This window comes from Fulmarus glacialis, unplaced genomic scaffold, assembly GCF_000690835.1.
Source record: "Fulmarus glacialis isolate BGI_N327 unplaced genomic scaffold, ASM69083v1 scaffold15328, whole genome shotgun sequence".
NCBI classification, from domain to species: domain Eukaryota; kingdom Metazoa; phylum Chordata; class Aves; order Procellariiformes; family Procellariidae; genus Fulmarus; species Fulmarus glacialis.
The window spans coordinates 11164-27828 of record NW_009229055.1 but is presented as its reverse complement, the minus strand read 5'-3'; the positions used below and the strand labels follow the sequence as shown (position 1 = coordinate 27828).

The 16665-nt window shown below is 40.2% G+C and overlaps 1 protein-coding gene across 1 annotated transcript in view; it reads left to right on the top strand.

Moving 5' to 3' along the window:
- The window catches only part of ROS1 (ROS proto-oncogene 1 , receptor tyrosine kinase), a gene marked incomplete at its 5' end in the record, with an annotated part of 48278 nt that extends 34208 nt beyond the window's left edge, over positions 1-14070 (top strand). Inside the window, 2 exons of the mRNA XM_009583717.1 lie at positions 4573-4736; positions 13922-14070. Of these exons, the coding sequence (XP_009582012.1) occupies positions 4573-4736; positions 13922-14070 (313 nt within the window). The remainder of the gene's footprint in view (positions 1-4572; positions 4737-13921) is intronic.
- Positions 14071-16665: the final 2595 nt, after the last annotated feature.

Sequence of the window (16665 nt, the reverse complement as noted above, 5' to 3'; positions counted from 1 at the left end):
GAACCCGAACCCAGCAATCACTCAGTATTGTCTAATTGCATGTCTCAATTCCTGTATCACTCACCCAGCAAAGCAATCCCAGCAATGTATTTGACAGCTGGTCCTACAAATGGAAGGAGAGGCAACTTAAAGTGCGCAATTCTTACTCCTGGGGCTGATGAAATGGCTTGAGAATAATTCTGTGATTGGCAGTTCCAGATCTCTGTGGTAGGTCTCACATCAATTACCATGCTCTGAGTTCCAGAGAGGGTGATTATTTATCATTATGTAGGTATAGCTGAAATACCATATTAGCAATAAAAAAAAAAAAAAAAAGTAAGCTTTAGCACTTGGAGGAACCGAAGAACTGAAGAGATTAGGATTTTGTTTTAAGAACAGAGCAAAAACTGGAAGTCACAGAAGAAATGAGAGCCCAAAGCAATTTCAATTTCAATATTTTCTGCTGAAAAAGGTTTCCTCAAAAAATTCCTGACAGCTGTCCTGTGAATAAAAAAACATAGGAGGTAATGTACATACATGTACTAGTTTGAAATTCAAGCTCACGCAAAGGCTCATAAGTTGCCTTTAAAATGAGTGACCAGATCTTCAGAATAATCAAGGAAACTTTGCTTGAAGTCATTTTTAAGGTCCCAGATCTCAAATTTAGCATAGCAGGTAGGGCTTAAAGGCTGGTCTGCCTGTTGTAACCTGTAGGATCAGGGCCTAATAGCAGTAACATAGTTTTTGAAAGCCAAGAGCTGAATGGGCTCTTAGACTCTTGTACCATCTTTTATTTCATTTGGTGAACACTCAGCACCTGCATGCAGCTTCTGTCAGTAGCATAAATAGCTTTTTGATACTTTGCTAGGTCATTAATGGCATGCTGGGATTATTGACATTTGTGTTTTTCTTCTTGTGGTTTTGAACCTGCATCAGGACATCAGCAGTCAGTAATTGTCTCCTCAGCACTTTGGTTTGCTCATTGTCATTTAACAAAACAAACCATCACTGATAGGAAGAGAGTTCAAAGGCCAAACTACTTCAGCTGAGAAGTGTTTAGGAATCTGTGGTAGGCTTACATTGCAAGGGCAAGTAGGACACAGAAACCTTGGGGTGTAAAAGCACTAAGGAAGTGGGACTGGTTTTTTTTTTGGTAGGGGGAAGAAATTCTCCCCCTCATCTCCACAAAATGTTACTCCAGGGAATAATCATCTGTTTTGCCCCAAAGAAGTGTGGATAGATAAATCTTAGTAATGAATTGGAAAAGGGGCTTGGGGATCTATAAATGAGCCACATTTACTGAAATATAAATTAGATGTATGAATGGCGCTACTTCTGCAGTGAGAGATCCACATCTGGCACAGCCACCTGGGTGTGAGGCTTGCATGCAAAAACATGCCAAAGTTTGGACTGAACTGAGCTAATTTAACATAGATCCTGAAAGCCTGTGGATTGCAGTCAGGAGAATTTGTACAAGTGTTGTGCCACTTGCTGCCTTGAAGCTGCGGTTTCACCAAATGCTCACTCCCATGCAAAGTTACACAACTGAGTTTGATGAAGAAACTTTAGTTTGGTAACTAAGAGCTTTTGCTATTTGGTTCTGGGAACGCTCCCCCACTTCCCCCAGCAGGATTTGGAGGGTGGGGAGAGAAGAAGGGCTTGCTCAGAATGCATGGGATGATGAAAGCAGGGGCTCTTCTTCATCCCAACAAATTTTCTCCTTTTCTAAGAAAATCCCCACATCAATTGTATTTCCCATCTCGTGTGAGAGAAAATTAGTAATGTCCTGTAGCTTCTGTGCACTAAAGCACATTTCAGGAATTGTTCGCTTTCAGCCTCCAATATTAGATAATGAATATTAATTCTTTGGTTTTCCAGGCTCCCAAATTCTTATTTGTCCCATGTATGCAGCTCTGTTGGACATATGGTTACCAGTTGTCCCACTGAGATAAAACACAGTTGTGAAGTATAGCTGTGTAGGTGTACATCTAGGTGTACAGGCTAGTTCTTAAACCTAACATAAACCTTTACTTGATGTTGTGTTTGGATCTGTTATTTTTCATTCTTCCTGGAAGGCTTTTCCCATGAAGTGGGGGAATCCTCTGAGTCTCTTCATACTGAAGCAATGTACTATTTGCTAGCCCGTGTTTGGCTCCCAAGAAAATATAAGAATGTGCTCAAGCTGTCATTTGTGTACATCTTGGCATATTAACCTGGCTTTCACCTTCTTGGCTGGTCTCATGCTGATGTGTTTCTGGGCTAGTGAAAGTTTATGCCATGTGACTTAAAACTTTGAATGTCACAACATGCCTTGAAAGCTAAATATCATGCCACAAACAGCTGTCCATGCAAAATTTGCAGATATATTCTGAGACAACATGGAAGCTTTTGTCTTTAGAAACGTAAAGCCTGTCTGAATGAAATATATTAATACGAGTTCTATCTGGTATTAATATTTTAAGCCAACTAGCGAGTGATTTGATTTAGAAAATAAGAATATGGAATCTAATTAAAATAAGGAAATTCCAGTTCTCAATGTTTTGGCAGCAATTAATATCCCCACTCAGTAACAAAACTGAACAGCTTTATAAAGCAGATTGTCCAATAAAAAATTAGTTATTTAGAAAGGCAGCGATTGGTCGTAGGAATACAAAAATATTCAGAATCCACATTTGTCGTGTTCTTATTTCATAAATGAAAAGTGGGTAGATTTAGATTGTATATAAGGAAGAAATTTTTTACGATGAGGGTGGTGAGACACTGGAACAGGTTGCCCAGAGAAGTTGTGGATGCCCTGTCTCTGGAAGTGTTGGGTTGGATGGGGCTTTGAGCAACCTGATCTAGTGAAGGTGTCCCTGCCCATGGCAGGGCATTGAACTAGATGATCTTTTAAGGTCCGTTCCAACCCAAACCATTCTGTGACTCTATGACTTAAGTATCATCTCCTGTTTCTTTCTCCCTCTGTTGGCCTATGGATCCTTCCGTTAAAGGAGCAGTGTACTCAATAAGCTCTTTTACTTCATTGCTACACCTTGCACAAGGCGCTAACCTGGTGGAGCACAGCACCTGAACTCATGGTTTTTTTCTTAGGTATCCTACCAAGCAGCATGACCAGAAAGCAGATTGTTTGGCTTCCAGCATCCAAAGCTGGCTTTCGAATTCAATGTGACAGACACTTTGCTGGTAGCAGAAGGAAAACCAGAGTTATTTCACCTCATTTTTGAGTCCTATTCAGTACTTTTCCATCTATATTTCCAATGTCATCAATAACCAGTACACCTGAAAGTAAGCGAGCAGATGAAGTGATTCAGAGCGTTAGGAAGTCACCACCACTTTTTAGATTCTTAAAGTGGATTTTCAAGATTTCATTGGATCCATTTGAAAAAACAGAATCACTCTGTCCAGCTCCACAACCACGCAATACAGGCCAATGAAAAGTGGTTCTGAAACAATTTTTCTACTCAAGTTTCTCACCCAATCCCAATATCTTAATGAAAAATATCATTGAAAAATCAGAAGTCAAGAGATTTCTCCCACCAGTCACCAAGGGTTTTGTAAAATACCCAATTGCAGTGAAGGACAGCAGTGTCCTTTTTAAATGGATAAGCGAGGATCTGAGCAAGCCAATTCATTTCACATAACTCAGTAACGCCTGGTATCACATAGCAGCAGGTCTGGGAGGCTGTTTGTGAGGGGAGGATAATTGAACTTAGGGCTTAGAGGTGAATACTCCACATTCCAGTAGCAGCCTCCTGAACTGGCCTTTCACTGGCTGCTCAAACGCTGCTCTCCGGTTTTGAGACCCTAAGACCCCCCCTCTACTCCCAACAGTTAGCATATCCAGGTGCTGGCTGCGTTTTGGTTTTCAGCCTGGCTCCCCATGGCTTTTATAGGATTTGGTTTTGTGTAGCCTGGACTCATCTCAAGTAAGCAATATAAGTCAGCCCTATCCTTTAGACAAACAGGAGGGACAGTTTTTCACTGAATGGTATAGATAGTGTTGTGCAAGGCGGGCTAGGATTCCTGTACCCGGAGGAGTATCATACCATTTTTGCCTTTGATGGGAAAACTTACTCCTATTTGTTTTGGTCTGGAGGCAGAAGTCTAAATTAACCCTCTCTGTGCTGGAGGGTTTGCCTTGAACTTCCCCTAAATTTGAGGTAGCATGAGTTGAAGGAGGATTAAATAGGCTGATAGCTTCAGGTTCATTTCTGGTTTTAGACCAGAAATTCTGTCAGAGAATTACCTCCTTGTCTGCTTTCTTAGAAAATATTGGTGACTTCTTCAGTGAGAGCAGATATTAATGGCAAATGTGTCTTCTTTTTTTTTTTTTTTCAATTTTATAGCTGCTCCCAATCTCAAAAATATCCATCTTTGAAAAATTAAAAGCATTCATAGTGAGTATTCCTGACAACTGATCTTTAACCTGCTTTTCCTTCCTTCAGCAGCTGATGATAATCTTTGTACCACATATAAAGTTTTCGGAAGTTGAAAATCTAGGCCAAACTTGTTTCTCAGATGATTTAATGGTAAGTGTTGAGATGAATGATTCTATTATCTTTAATGTTTGCATTTTAACAATTTTTTTTCCAGATGTGATTTAATGACAAAGTGCTGGGCCCAAGAACCTCACAACAGACCTACTTTCTCTTACATTCAGGACAAACTGCAAGAGATAAGACACTCTTCACTGTCCTTCATCCACTACCTTGAAGACAAAGAGGCAGCAACTGGAGTAATCAACCAAGCTTTTGAAGGTGAGTCTGGGCCAGCACCTGCTGTCCCCCTGGTGTCTTCCCCATGAGCAAAGTGAGATTCAGAAGTTGTTTTCACTACATTTGTCTCTGCCTTAATTTCTCTGTCTATAAAATGGGAACAGCAAAGATCTACCGCTCTCATAATGAAGTTGTAAAGATTCATTAGGTGCCATTAGGCACAATGCATTAGGTAAAGCACATATAAGATTACAAAGCAAAAAGACCCCTATGAGATTCCAACTGAGCCTCACAGGAACATTCAGCTTGCATCTAAATTTTTGATACTTCATGACCCTGTTCCGCTAAAGTAAATACTTAAGTTCCTTGTACAGCCAGGAAAGCTTTAGAAGGCTTCTGGGTGGAAATCTGTTCCAACTTCAAAGGCATGCACTCCCTCTCCATCAGCTAAACATGGCAGTTAGGTGCTTACTTTCTTTAGGAGTACTGATTCAGTAGTTGCCTGAAAGTGAGACATAAATTAGGTACCTAAGTAAGGCAGCCCTTAGTCTAGCCCAAACTGTGATAGCTTTATCCAGGAGTCACATTATGCCTGTGCTCTGCACACTGTGAATGAATAAAACAAAGTGATGCTAGGAAGACATACTTAAGACATGGGACACAACAAAGCCCAATTATATAAGAACGTTATTAAGGTTGTGAAGACAGGAATTTAAAAAAATGCTAAATTTTAAGTTGTCTGTGCAACTGTCATTCAAATCATCTAAACATGGAAATGAACATCCTGACTGGGCCAGAACAAGAGACTTTTCACATCCTGCAGTAATTCCTGACTGGCATTAGCTCAGGAAAGAAGTACAGCCAATTAATTAGGCACTATGCCCAAGCTAATAAGTCTTACATTTTGGATGGACTTTATCTCACCTAAATGCAGCTGTCTAGAAGCTAGGAGTCTCATTTAAGATACTCTTCTAGATATCTCTGTAGTCAGGAGCAGAAACAGACATCTCCAGAGAGTGACAACTCCTATGTTTTAGGCATGTATCATAGCAAGAAAGGGGTCACCTTTTGCCTTTCTCTCCACTGATGATGTCTGGAATCTTGGTGACTTGCCATATTTGACTTGGATAGAGCATCTCGGACTAGATGTTTAATTTTCAGATGGCTACAGGAACACAACATCTACTGGACACAGGACTGTACTGATCTGACTGATTTCTGAGCTAGTGTGGTTTCCTAGCTTAGACATCTTTGCTCTGCATTCCCTAACTCCACGGGCAACAGAGACATGAAAACTAAGGGAGTTAAGAAATTCTTGTGGCATTACATCAATATCTGTTAAAATCTTTAGCAGGGCTGATGCTGCTTGGAGTTGGGGAAAGAAGCTGTAATATAGGTTGTCATCCTTTTGGTGGAGCAGGCCTGGCACAGATGTAACATGCAAGGATTTGAGTTTCAGTGCCAGTCTCTGCTTAGCATGCGCCAGCTAAGCATGATCTTTCCCCTGCTGTCAACTTGCTCAATCTAGGCAAATCATTACTTTTACTGGGATGACTTGATGTAAAAAACATTATTTTGCCAAAATTTCAGATTCTGCCACACAGCAGAGGTCACAGAGAAGAAGCCATTGCTTTATTTGTTTGCCAGGGACAAAAGTAGCTTTCTTAGAAATAGCCAAGTTATTGAAAAGGAAAATATGGATTGAGGCTTCCATGAAAAGTTTCAGTTTGAATGGTTAAAATTTGAAAAAGCAGTTTACTACAGAAAATGAGGTTGTATAGTGGACTTTTAAGGTAGTCTTAATAATAGTGGTTCTCCATAATGTACATTATATTCAGGGAATCTGTTGGCGGTGGTCAATTTTTAAATCAGACTCCATTAAGCCTGTTTATAATAATCTAGTTGGTAAAATCTGGCCCACTGTGGTAAGCAGGGCAATTCAATGCAGGCAGAGCTTTGGCAACAGATCTCAGAGCCAGCCTGTTTTGCTTGGCACACTCTCTCCCCGAGCCTTACCCTTTTGCGCACCAGAAGCCCTGTTCCCTCTTGTGGCTTCCCCCCATTCTTCCCTTTCCATAGGCTCTGCCCAGCTGTTGTTGCCACAGACCCACTGCTGGATCTGCATTGGGATGGGAACACAAAGCAACCATGTTCATGCTTCCAATCAATGTTTTCATGCTTCAGTTCTTGAAACTCCTCCTTAACTTCTCCTCAGGCTCATTTGGTGATTTTCATACAGGGAACGCCGATCAGGAAACAGTATAGCTTGAATTTTATTCATCTACATACCATCTTTTCATTTAAATGTATTTGAAAAGACTAAACGCTTGATAAGCTCTTTACATGTCTCTATAATGCACATACTTATTTCCCCGTGTAGTCATAGTTCACCTGTAAGTTATCTCCCTCTTTCCCCAAGTACAGTCTTTAGAAGTTCATTAAAATATTATGCTGTGTACTTGACTGAAGGCCTTGAGTCCCGGTGATGTCTTAATGTTGCTGGATTATCTAATCAGGGGCACATGCATGTCAGTTTTCTGTAGCTCTCCAGCCTTTAATTAATTCAACATTTTTTCTGCCTGCGATGTAAATCTCGCGCAGCAGAGTTCAGTGAAACGTGGGCTCCAGAAGTGCGATTGATTTAAGCAAGAACTGGCAGTCGAGCTTCTAGACTAAAATGTGTGCTCTGTTATGACCCTGTCGTAAACAGTTCAGGCCATGGAATATGTCTCAGTCTGATTTGTAAAACACTGTATAATAAGTAAATGATTTTTTAAATCTGCATTTATTTTTAGCTGGGACTAAGTGAAGTACTTCTTGTGTTTGTAGTAGTAGTAGAAAGATGACAGCCAAAACAAATAATCCAAAAGACTGTTCCATGATGGATTGCCCTGGACAACATTTTCCAAAAATGCTATGTGGTCATTGGCCTTTGTGTGTAATGAAACTCCTGTCATGAGCCTACTGCCAAGAAATGTTTGCTCTCACCGGGAGACTTGGTTCCAAAAGAAAGAGCCAAATGTCAAGCAAAGTGAAATGACAGGCCTCAAAATAACTATGATACTTAGCCCTACATGGAATCATACATCTTCCAAATTCTGTTGAACCTTACCTACTTCTAGGTAGCCACACCTTTAGCAGGTCCGTACATGCTGTCGGTGCTATTTCGTAGGTGGGAGAGCTGGAAAACATCAGATTTTCTCAACAACCAGTTGAGAATTAATGCCAGTGCAGTATGACACACAGATTGCAAGTGTGGGTGAACTAATACAGGCAGTATGTTAGTGGTCTGGACAGCACGCTAACAATAGCATGGGGATGGCAAAAGGGACACTGGCTTTGTTATTGCAAGAGTTACCCTTCTAAAGGAGACATCAAGTGGCAATAAATATGCCTGAGCAATACCAGCAGCTCCTGGCATTGCTGCTTCAGAAGGGAGGGAAGCAAACTCAGGACCAGGAACAGGTCTACCAGTTTAGAGTTTTTCCTTCTTGCTCTTACAGGCTTTGCCAGGACATTGATCATGGGCATTAAGTAGCATTAACAACATTTTTTTCAGTGAGGGAAGCACTATCCAGCTGGAGGACTGAGACACCAGTGGGTTTTGAATCCAGTGGGAATTGACTGAGCAGAGGCTCCGTCACCAGAGTCCCCATTCATTGCTGAAAGATAGGCTGTTCTTCCCCCAGTTTCAAGAAGTGAAAATGAAATGTCATGAATCAGCATGCTAACAAGATGGCCCTGCATTGCTGTAAAAATAACCAGTCCATCTATTTTCAGACATAACTTTTTACATTTGTACATACAAGACAGCACTATATTTTTTCGGGTCCCAAGCATGCCCCTTCATGGATGGAAACACCTGTTTGTTTTGGCAAACATCTTTGCCGACATCAGACAACTGGGCATTAAGCAGCTGGAGCAGCTCCCTGCCTTTATGACCCAGGAGGACTATTCTTATCAGTGCTGCTCCCCACAATCCCTTTTGGACCTGTAAGGAAAAAATGTCTAATTGCTCAGAAGCTGTGTCACAGCACCACACTCTGACTGCTAGAAGTGTCTCCTCTGGCGAGAGGAGATGCAGGGCAGTTGGAGGGAGGAAATCCGGGGCAAAAGACTAAAGGCTAAAAGGAAACACATTTTACCTCAAAACCATCATTTTAAAATATCTAAACTGGAGATGTTGCTTGAAAAATGTGGGACGATAAAACAGAATTTTGTAATGTTCCCTTTTCTCGCTTTTCTTTCCAAAGTCACTGACTCAGTGTACTTACTTTTTTCAGCAATTAAGATACTTGCTAAAAATGTCACCTTTTTTTTAATTATTTTTTAAATCTCAGTGCAAAACTTTGTATCGATGCGATTTGATATTAAAATCTGGAATCAGTGATTTCACCATTAATTATATGTCTGCCCTCTCTGCTGTCTGAGTGTAATACTGGTTTGCTGTTCCCCGGGTAAGAGTAATCAGTTTATTTTCCTAAAACCAGCTGCCTTTTAAAAACTATTCTGCACACCTCTCTGAACTTAAAGTAATCACTTGGACAAACGGAAGCTTCTCTAAAGTAAGATGTGTTGATAAGAGACATTTTTAAAACCTTGTATCTACTCTCCTTTGTATTTTTCTGAAATTCAGTAATCCTCTTCCCCACTTAGCTTAGTGAGTGGCTGACCCAAAGCCAGCGGAGGTCAGGGAAAAGGCTTCTTCCAAAACGGTGAATGGTTACAATGCTGCAGGAAAAGGGGGACTTGGTGGTGTGATTGTTTCTTATTTGTCCCCTAGACAAATGCTCTTTGATCGCAGAGAGCGCACGTCAACCATATGATACTGCAACGAAAATCATGCTAATATTTTGCCTTGGACTGAGGAAAAAAAATCAGGTTATATGTTATAAGAGCTGACATTTGTGTAGTATAGGTGTATCAATATAAGCAACTAAAACTTAGGCACTGCATTTATAATGGCTGTCTAGGCTGTTTGACAGTCACCAGAGAGTTGTAGACAGTTTCAGGGGATGTTACTGCGTAAAGGTAAGGATGTGAAATAAGCATCTCCACAAAGGGACTCATTCCTCCTTTCTCTCTCCATTGACTGGTAAGGCAGCCTAGGCAAGGAGCTTAAACTGGACACGTAAGATCTGGGTGATTAAAATTTATTAAAATGAATCCTGCTTTGTGACCTGGAGAAGGGGGGTGCTTTCCTATTTATATAGCCTTATTGTATTGCAGCAAATGTGGAACTGACCTTTTTTGGTGCTCTTATATTATAAATGTTAATAAACGAGATAGAGAGGTTTACATCTGTATTTCCCAAGACAGCTTCTTGCACACAGAGGTTTCAGTCCACAAATCTCTGAAAAATCTATTAAAATAAGAAGAAAGACAGGTAGTCAATGCTTCAAGCAGTTTAGTGCAGTGGAAATGCAGGATGAGCAAAATTCTTACTTTTAGAACCTTTAATGTGTGACAGAATAGTAAAGCTTGGTGAGTCACCCTCAAAACATGCAAGATAATATGCTTCATTAGACAGGAAACACAGATATATCTCCACTGACATATAATACAGAGTGGAGTATTAAAACGGATATATATTTGTTCTATTTATATTCTTACTGGCAACATGCAGAAACTGAAACACAGCACCTCCAGCTCCAGGTGGCCAGCAGGTATCAGGAAAATACTCTCTATACAGGAACTATATCTCCTTGAGCTAACCAACATAGCTGAGATGGAGAAGTCAGGGTTCAATAGCCACCTTTTTCATCCTTAACAAAGATATGTCATCAAGCGCTTCTTTTGAATGTGTTGACTGTGGGGTACATCTTTCAGCCATGCCAATAAGTCAGACAGTCTCTTGTTTATGACCACGTACATTGTGTGGCAGGGACAAAGGGCAGAGCATGTATGAGAAAAGCAAGAGGATATTAGTGGGAAAAAGTAAATGTGGCTACACTTCTAAATACCTTACCATATTGAAGGTGCTAAGCATCATATGGGATTGTGTTACCCAGAATAAGTAACGTCTCAGGCTGGCTACTTAGCTGGTGTAAATCAGTGGCATCCCACTGGTTTCTATGGAGCTTTGTTAGTTTGTGCTAGCTGAGGATCTGGCCCTGAAATAGCTGTAATAGAAGATCAGTATCACTAGATCAGTTTGCTCAGTCTCTACCAATCAGCTTTTCTACTGACTTTTTTTTCTTCTTATATGTTGTCACCTTCTGAACTTAAACACCCAAAAAACCATCTGCTGATCAAGACACTGTAAACATTTGCACCCTTCCAGGCAGGACTTCAAAACATGTTGTGAGCCCACACAGCCTACGGAGCAGGCAAGGAAAGACGCTCTGTGATCGGGAGACAGGATACATGACCCAGCTCGGCACTGCAGCTGCCCTGCGGCAGGAAGCAGCCGACTGAGATGCTGAGATTGGGAAGGGGGAAGCACAGATTTTATCAGGTTAGGATTGGTCTCCTCAGAGGAGGCTAAGCAAGCAAACTCCATCCCTCATTAGTATGAGTCAGGCGATCGCAGTTTCTTGTGTCAATTAATGCGGGGCTCTCTAAAGTAAGCTTCCGCCTATTCGTGGAGAGATGCATTGTAATTAATTTACCTGCAGTTTGGCTCAGATGTTGTGCTTTAAGCACACCACTACTAGGAAAAGTGTCCAGCAAGGTCAAAGCTACATGCATTTAGGACCTGAGACGGGTATCTATGCAAGTACAGTGCTGAGCTTTGAACGTGCCATTTTAGTTACTGGAAGCAGTCTACCTGAGAGAGCACAGAGCTCAATGGGAACCTGCTTCTCAGCAGAGTACTTTTCAGCCTGTACAAAGCTCTGGACTGCCAGAGCTAGCCTGCCTCATGCCCTGAGGTAGGTTGTTTAAAGCAAATGTGGGTAACTCTACACTATGCAGCAGTCTACAGTGTAGACAATCCCTCAGGATTTAAGCGTTTTGGAGTTGACTCCCCAGCACGACTTGAGATTCCATGAAGGTGTTCCTTGGACGGCTCCTCTCGGGGCATTTGGTTGGCTCAGCCAGGCTTTGCTTGTGAAATCTGAGGGGATCACATCACATGGTTTATCCTGCATTTACTCACGTATAACCCAGCATGACTGTACATCAATCAACTAATTTTAGCAATGTTAAAACTGAAAAGAAAAGAATGTTATCTCATGAATATACTGACCTGCCTCCCCACTCCAGCTTCTCTCTATCCTCCTTCAAATTCTTAACGCTTTTTTGGAAGGGGCTTCCAAAGATTATTTAGAATTCTCTGCATTGGCTTATGGCTTCCTAGGGTATTGGTGGTGCTTCTAACTCTCACATTTCTGGGGGAATTTCACAAGACATGATTGCTCACTTTAAGTGTCTTCTATCTCCATCCATCATATACCTAAGTGAGCAAAAATTATTTGCTTGCTTTGCTAACTTACACGAGAGGCAAGCATTGCACTACATAACTTGACATCTTTGCATAGATTTTTTGGCTTGTACAGCAGAATGGTGCTAAGCTTTCATAGGTGCCGAACACTGTGCTGAGATGACACAACAGTGAAGGAAAGGGCACTTGTAGTCAAAAATCTCATTGTGAAAGTGGCAATGTAGCTTGTATGTGTCATGTCGTAGGAGAAAGGACATCAACATTATATTCTTCCTCTGTCTTTGGATAGGGTAAGAATATTCTGCAAAAATAGTCTTTCTTGCTTATTTTGTCCCCAAAGCTCAAAAAGTAAAACCAAGGCAAGGTGTTTGATTTTTTTAGCTCTTTTTCTCTATAATGAGAAACGCAGTGGGGCATACGCTGAAAAAGGATTATAATATTTTATATATTCTGTAGTTCTTCAGACCTGTTGGGGAAAGAATTAGTAATGTATCTATATATCTGGTAAAAATATCTCAGTGACCTCATACTCACATTTGTGTAAACATCACCTCATCAGTTCCAGATACTTATACAGGAAACAAATCTGAATGCTCCTCTAGTGTTCTATACTTAGGCAGGTCAGCCGGCATATGTCTGGTCTGTAAATACCCAGTTTTAATTGGGTCCTTATTTTAAGGTTTCTCTCTTAAGAGTTTGCTGCAAACATGCCCTCATATTTGCCAGTGTGCCTTTTCCAAAGTAACTTGCCCCTGAGGGTTCCCATTAAAAGCTTTATTAAACAAAAACTAAATACAAAGAAAAGCTGTACTGGTTGGTAAAGGCTTACTCGGGACTGAATTACTAAATATTGCCATAATAGTCCTGAACTGACAAAGTGAGTATCAAATGATTTTTCGTAGCTGTCAGTCACGGTGGTATGTGACCACAGTTTGCTCTATGTCCCAATCCCCATCTTGCTAACAGGTTTCTAAAATCAAAATTCTCCTTCAGACTTGCCCTGATAATCTTTCATAATGGACTCTAGCATGCGGAACAAACTTCTGACTTTATAGGTTGGGGGTGTGTGTGATTATAGTGACATAATAAATTTTATGTTGCCTGGTGCAACAGCACAATGCTTGCGATTCTTCTGAACAGATAACCCTGAATGTCACGTGCTTAATTTTCCACTTGTGAAGTAAAATAAGGAGGGAGTGTAATAAAAGAAGGTACATGTTACAAAAATAAATGCAAGAAATAGCAACAATTATAACTTGAGCTTAGTAAACTTAGTTATAACTTAGTTAATCATTTTTACATTTTTTAAAAGATATATCTCCTGCGATAGCTTTCAGGCAACTCTGTATATGTGAACAGCATCAAATTAGGGAAAAAATATGACATTTTTAGAAATGGGAAAACCACACTGGATTGCCAAGTTCAAGCTTCTAGAAAGACAGAATATTACAAGTCCTTTAGAGAGACGGTATATAATGATTTAGTAGGTAAAAAACTGCCTATGTTACAGGACTCTTTAGCAGTATTATTAGCAGGATTACACAAAGGTACAGATTAAAATCATTTTGGCTTTATGCAGGCTATCTTTACTAACAAAAGAAGCAAGTCATGTATTCGTAACTGTATTGCTGCCTGTGGGGGTATGAATGGTGATGACCAACCTTCCCTAAGTGATTTACTTAAAGCTATAATCCGCACAGGCAATAGCAGAAAATAAATTTGAATCATCAGTCACTCTTTATGCAGTCACTAGACCAACTTTCTCCAACAGCTGTCTGATTTCATTTGCTTTCTAATACTACACGTATATCACTGGGCTGGTGTCTTTTTTTTTTAAATGCAGATAGTGATGATGTTCCATGTGCAGATTCGGACAGTATTCTTTCAGCCATGCTAATGGAAACAAGGAATCAAGAGGGCTTAAATTATTTGGTATTAGTCAAAGAAGGCAATCAAGATCAAGGAAGCATCGATTCTGCTGAAGTTAGTTAAGTCTGGTTCCCTCTATTTGAAAGAAAGAGGGAAAGAAGAGAAAAGGCTCTACCAAAGAAGACATAAGCCAAGGAAAATATTCTGCATATCGTCATACTTACAGAGATGTCTTAAAAAAACCCAGCAACTCTCTAAAACACTAAAACTACCAGAAAATATCATAAGGTACTGGATGATGGGTAGCAGAATAAGACAACAATTACATATCTTTTGATTTTCTACATGTTATGGTTTGGGTGTTTCACAGGAGATAGTTTAAGGGAATAAAACGTAATATAGTTTAAGGGAATAAAACGTAATCAGACAGCAAGTGATTTTACTGTGGTGTTGATTATTTATGCAATCACATATGCCTCAGACAGAGGCAGTTCTTCCAACAAGGGAGTACTGGTATACTGTTTCAAAGAAGGGACCAACTTGCTCATGAAAACAAAAAACAGTTGAAATCTAGCTTCATTGTGCACAAACAAGGTTTTACAAATTGAAAAACTAACATAAATTCTTGTTGTATTTTTATGAACTCCAAATCAGAAAGCAATTGAAGAAGGGCGACTGCATTGTCCACTGCTGAGGATGGTCTATTTCACTATTTAATTTAAACAAATGCTTTCAATCATCTTGAATATTAAGTTGCGCAGCGATTGATCTGTGAATCTAGACAGTCCTGTTTTCTTACATTTCTTTTCCTTTCCCTTTTTAATGTTCATCATCCTTGCTTATTTTTTATCAGACTGGGTGAAGAAAGATACTTTTCCTTGATGTGTTTGGAGATCAAGTCAAAGTATATAATAAAATGATATATAAATCATTACTGAATAAAAGATAGCAATAAGCTTTTTGGAACATTTCATCACGAACAGTAGTTTGCAAATTATGCAGAACTATTCACTGACATCTGTCAAGAAGCTAGAAACGTGCTCTGATTTTATGCAAATATTTGATAATGGGGGACACTGAAGGCACCATGTGATGTCAGAATGTATACATTTTTAAGATGCAACTCCACTGAAATCAAGCTTCAAATGTTTCTTAAATGGAGATTGAATACGGATGAACAAGAAATTTGGGTTTTTTGGCTGTTTTACTCAAATAAAATAGAAATTGAGTGCTTTTGAATTAAGATTCTTCAAAGTCCCTGACAAAGCCCAGTCAAGCAGTCTATAATTATATAAATATTTTTTATTCATCTACAAATTAGTGTAAAAGCCAGATTTGCTAATAACAGCAATTGCAGCACTTTGCTATGCTCACCAGACCGTAAGTGACGGATAAATAAATAAATACTGTATAATGTTTCCTTCCTCTTCAAGTGCTGCTTGATTGATTGCACAGCCATTCCTTCCATTTCACTAACTTAAACATAAGTAACATTTACTAACCAGGAAGAAACCAGGAAGTTCCCAGTCCTGTAGTCACCACACCTGGATGACTTCACGTGCGTGCGTAATTCCACTTAACTCAAGAGAACTGCTCAGTCAGCAAGCCACAAGGATTCTGAAAACCAACAGGACTTCATATGATATATTTTTCTTTAGCAGGAGAAGCCTTCAGTCCTGCCAGAATTTTGTCTAGGCAACAACTCTCACAGGGTGGTGACTGTATCTGTGATGTGATGACCCAAGACAATTCAGTTTCATGTAGGTCTGAGTTGGAAAAGAATCATGCAAGAGCCTATCCAACATGGGTTAGTGGGCAAGGTGAGTGTCAGTGACAGACAGCAGCCAGAAGTAACGCCCTTGAGGTCTTTAAGTAGTCACAAATACCCAAAGTGACACAGAAAGAACAGAGGGGAAGGTAAGTCTTGCTTTGTCCACATTTTGTAAGTGTTGCAAGACAAGACTAGTTTTAATGGAGGGTTTATCACAGCATAACGAGGAAGAAAGTGTCTAGTTTAATGCGTTGCCAATAAATGAAAGCTCAGGATATTGACCAGTGATCTATGCATTTTGCACCTAATAGTATGAAAAATGTATTCGACTGGATAAAACGCAAATCTCTCAATCCAAATCTAAGGATCCTGATCTATAACTTGCTGTGTGTGGAAGACACAATCCCTAACCTTCCCCATAAATGCAGTGATCTGAGGCACGCTCAGTGACACAATGTCAGCTCTGAGCATGGCCCTAACCATCACTCCATTCTTCCTCTCTCATTTCCCTGCCTTAGAGAAGTAAGTATGCAAATGCAACTATTCCACTGAGTTATGGTGGAGCTGAATTTGATTTGAGCAAACTTACCTCACTTGCATCCACCCATGATGCTACTTGCAAAGAGTTTCTTAATCCCTCACGTTTCTGTATCACCCTTCTCTTTACACAGCTTCATCATTTCACCTTCTCTATCTCACTGAAGTGATGCTTCCTCTCTTCATTCAAACTCTTCATGGTGGTTCACGTTTTACTCATCAACTCTTATTCACTATCAGGAGGACACCTCTCGCCTTCAAGCAGCCGGCCCCTGATGACAGTTTCGTAGCTACTTTTGGACGCAGGAGGGGAGATACACATGTAAAGGTGATGAGAATGAAAGACCTTTTTAGCACATTCTCTTTTGGGCAGGAAAATGGGCACTACCTGGCCTGTGCTTGTCTCTGAT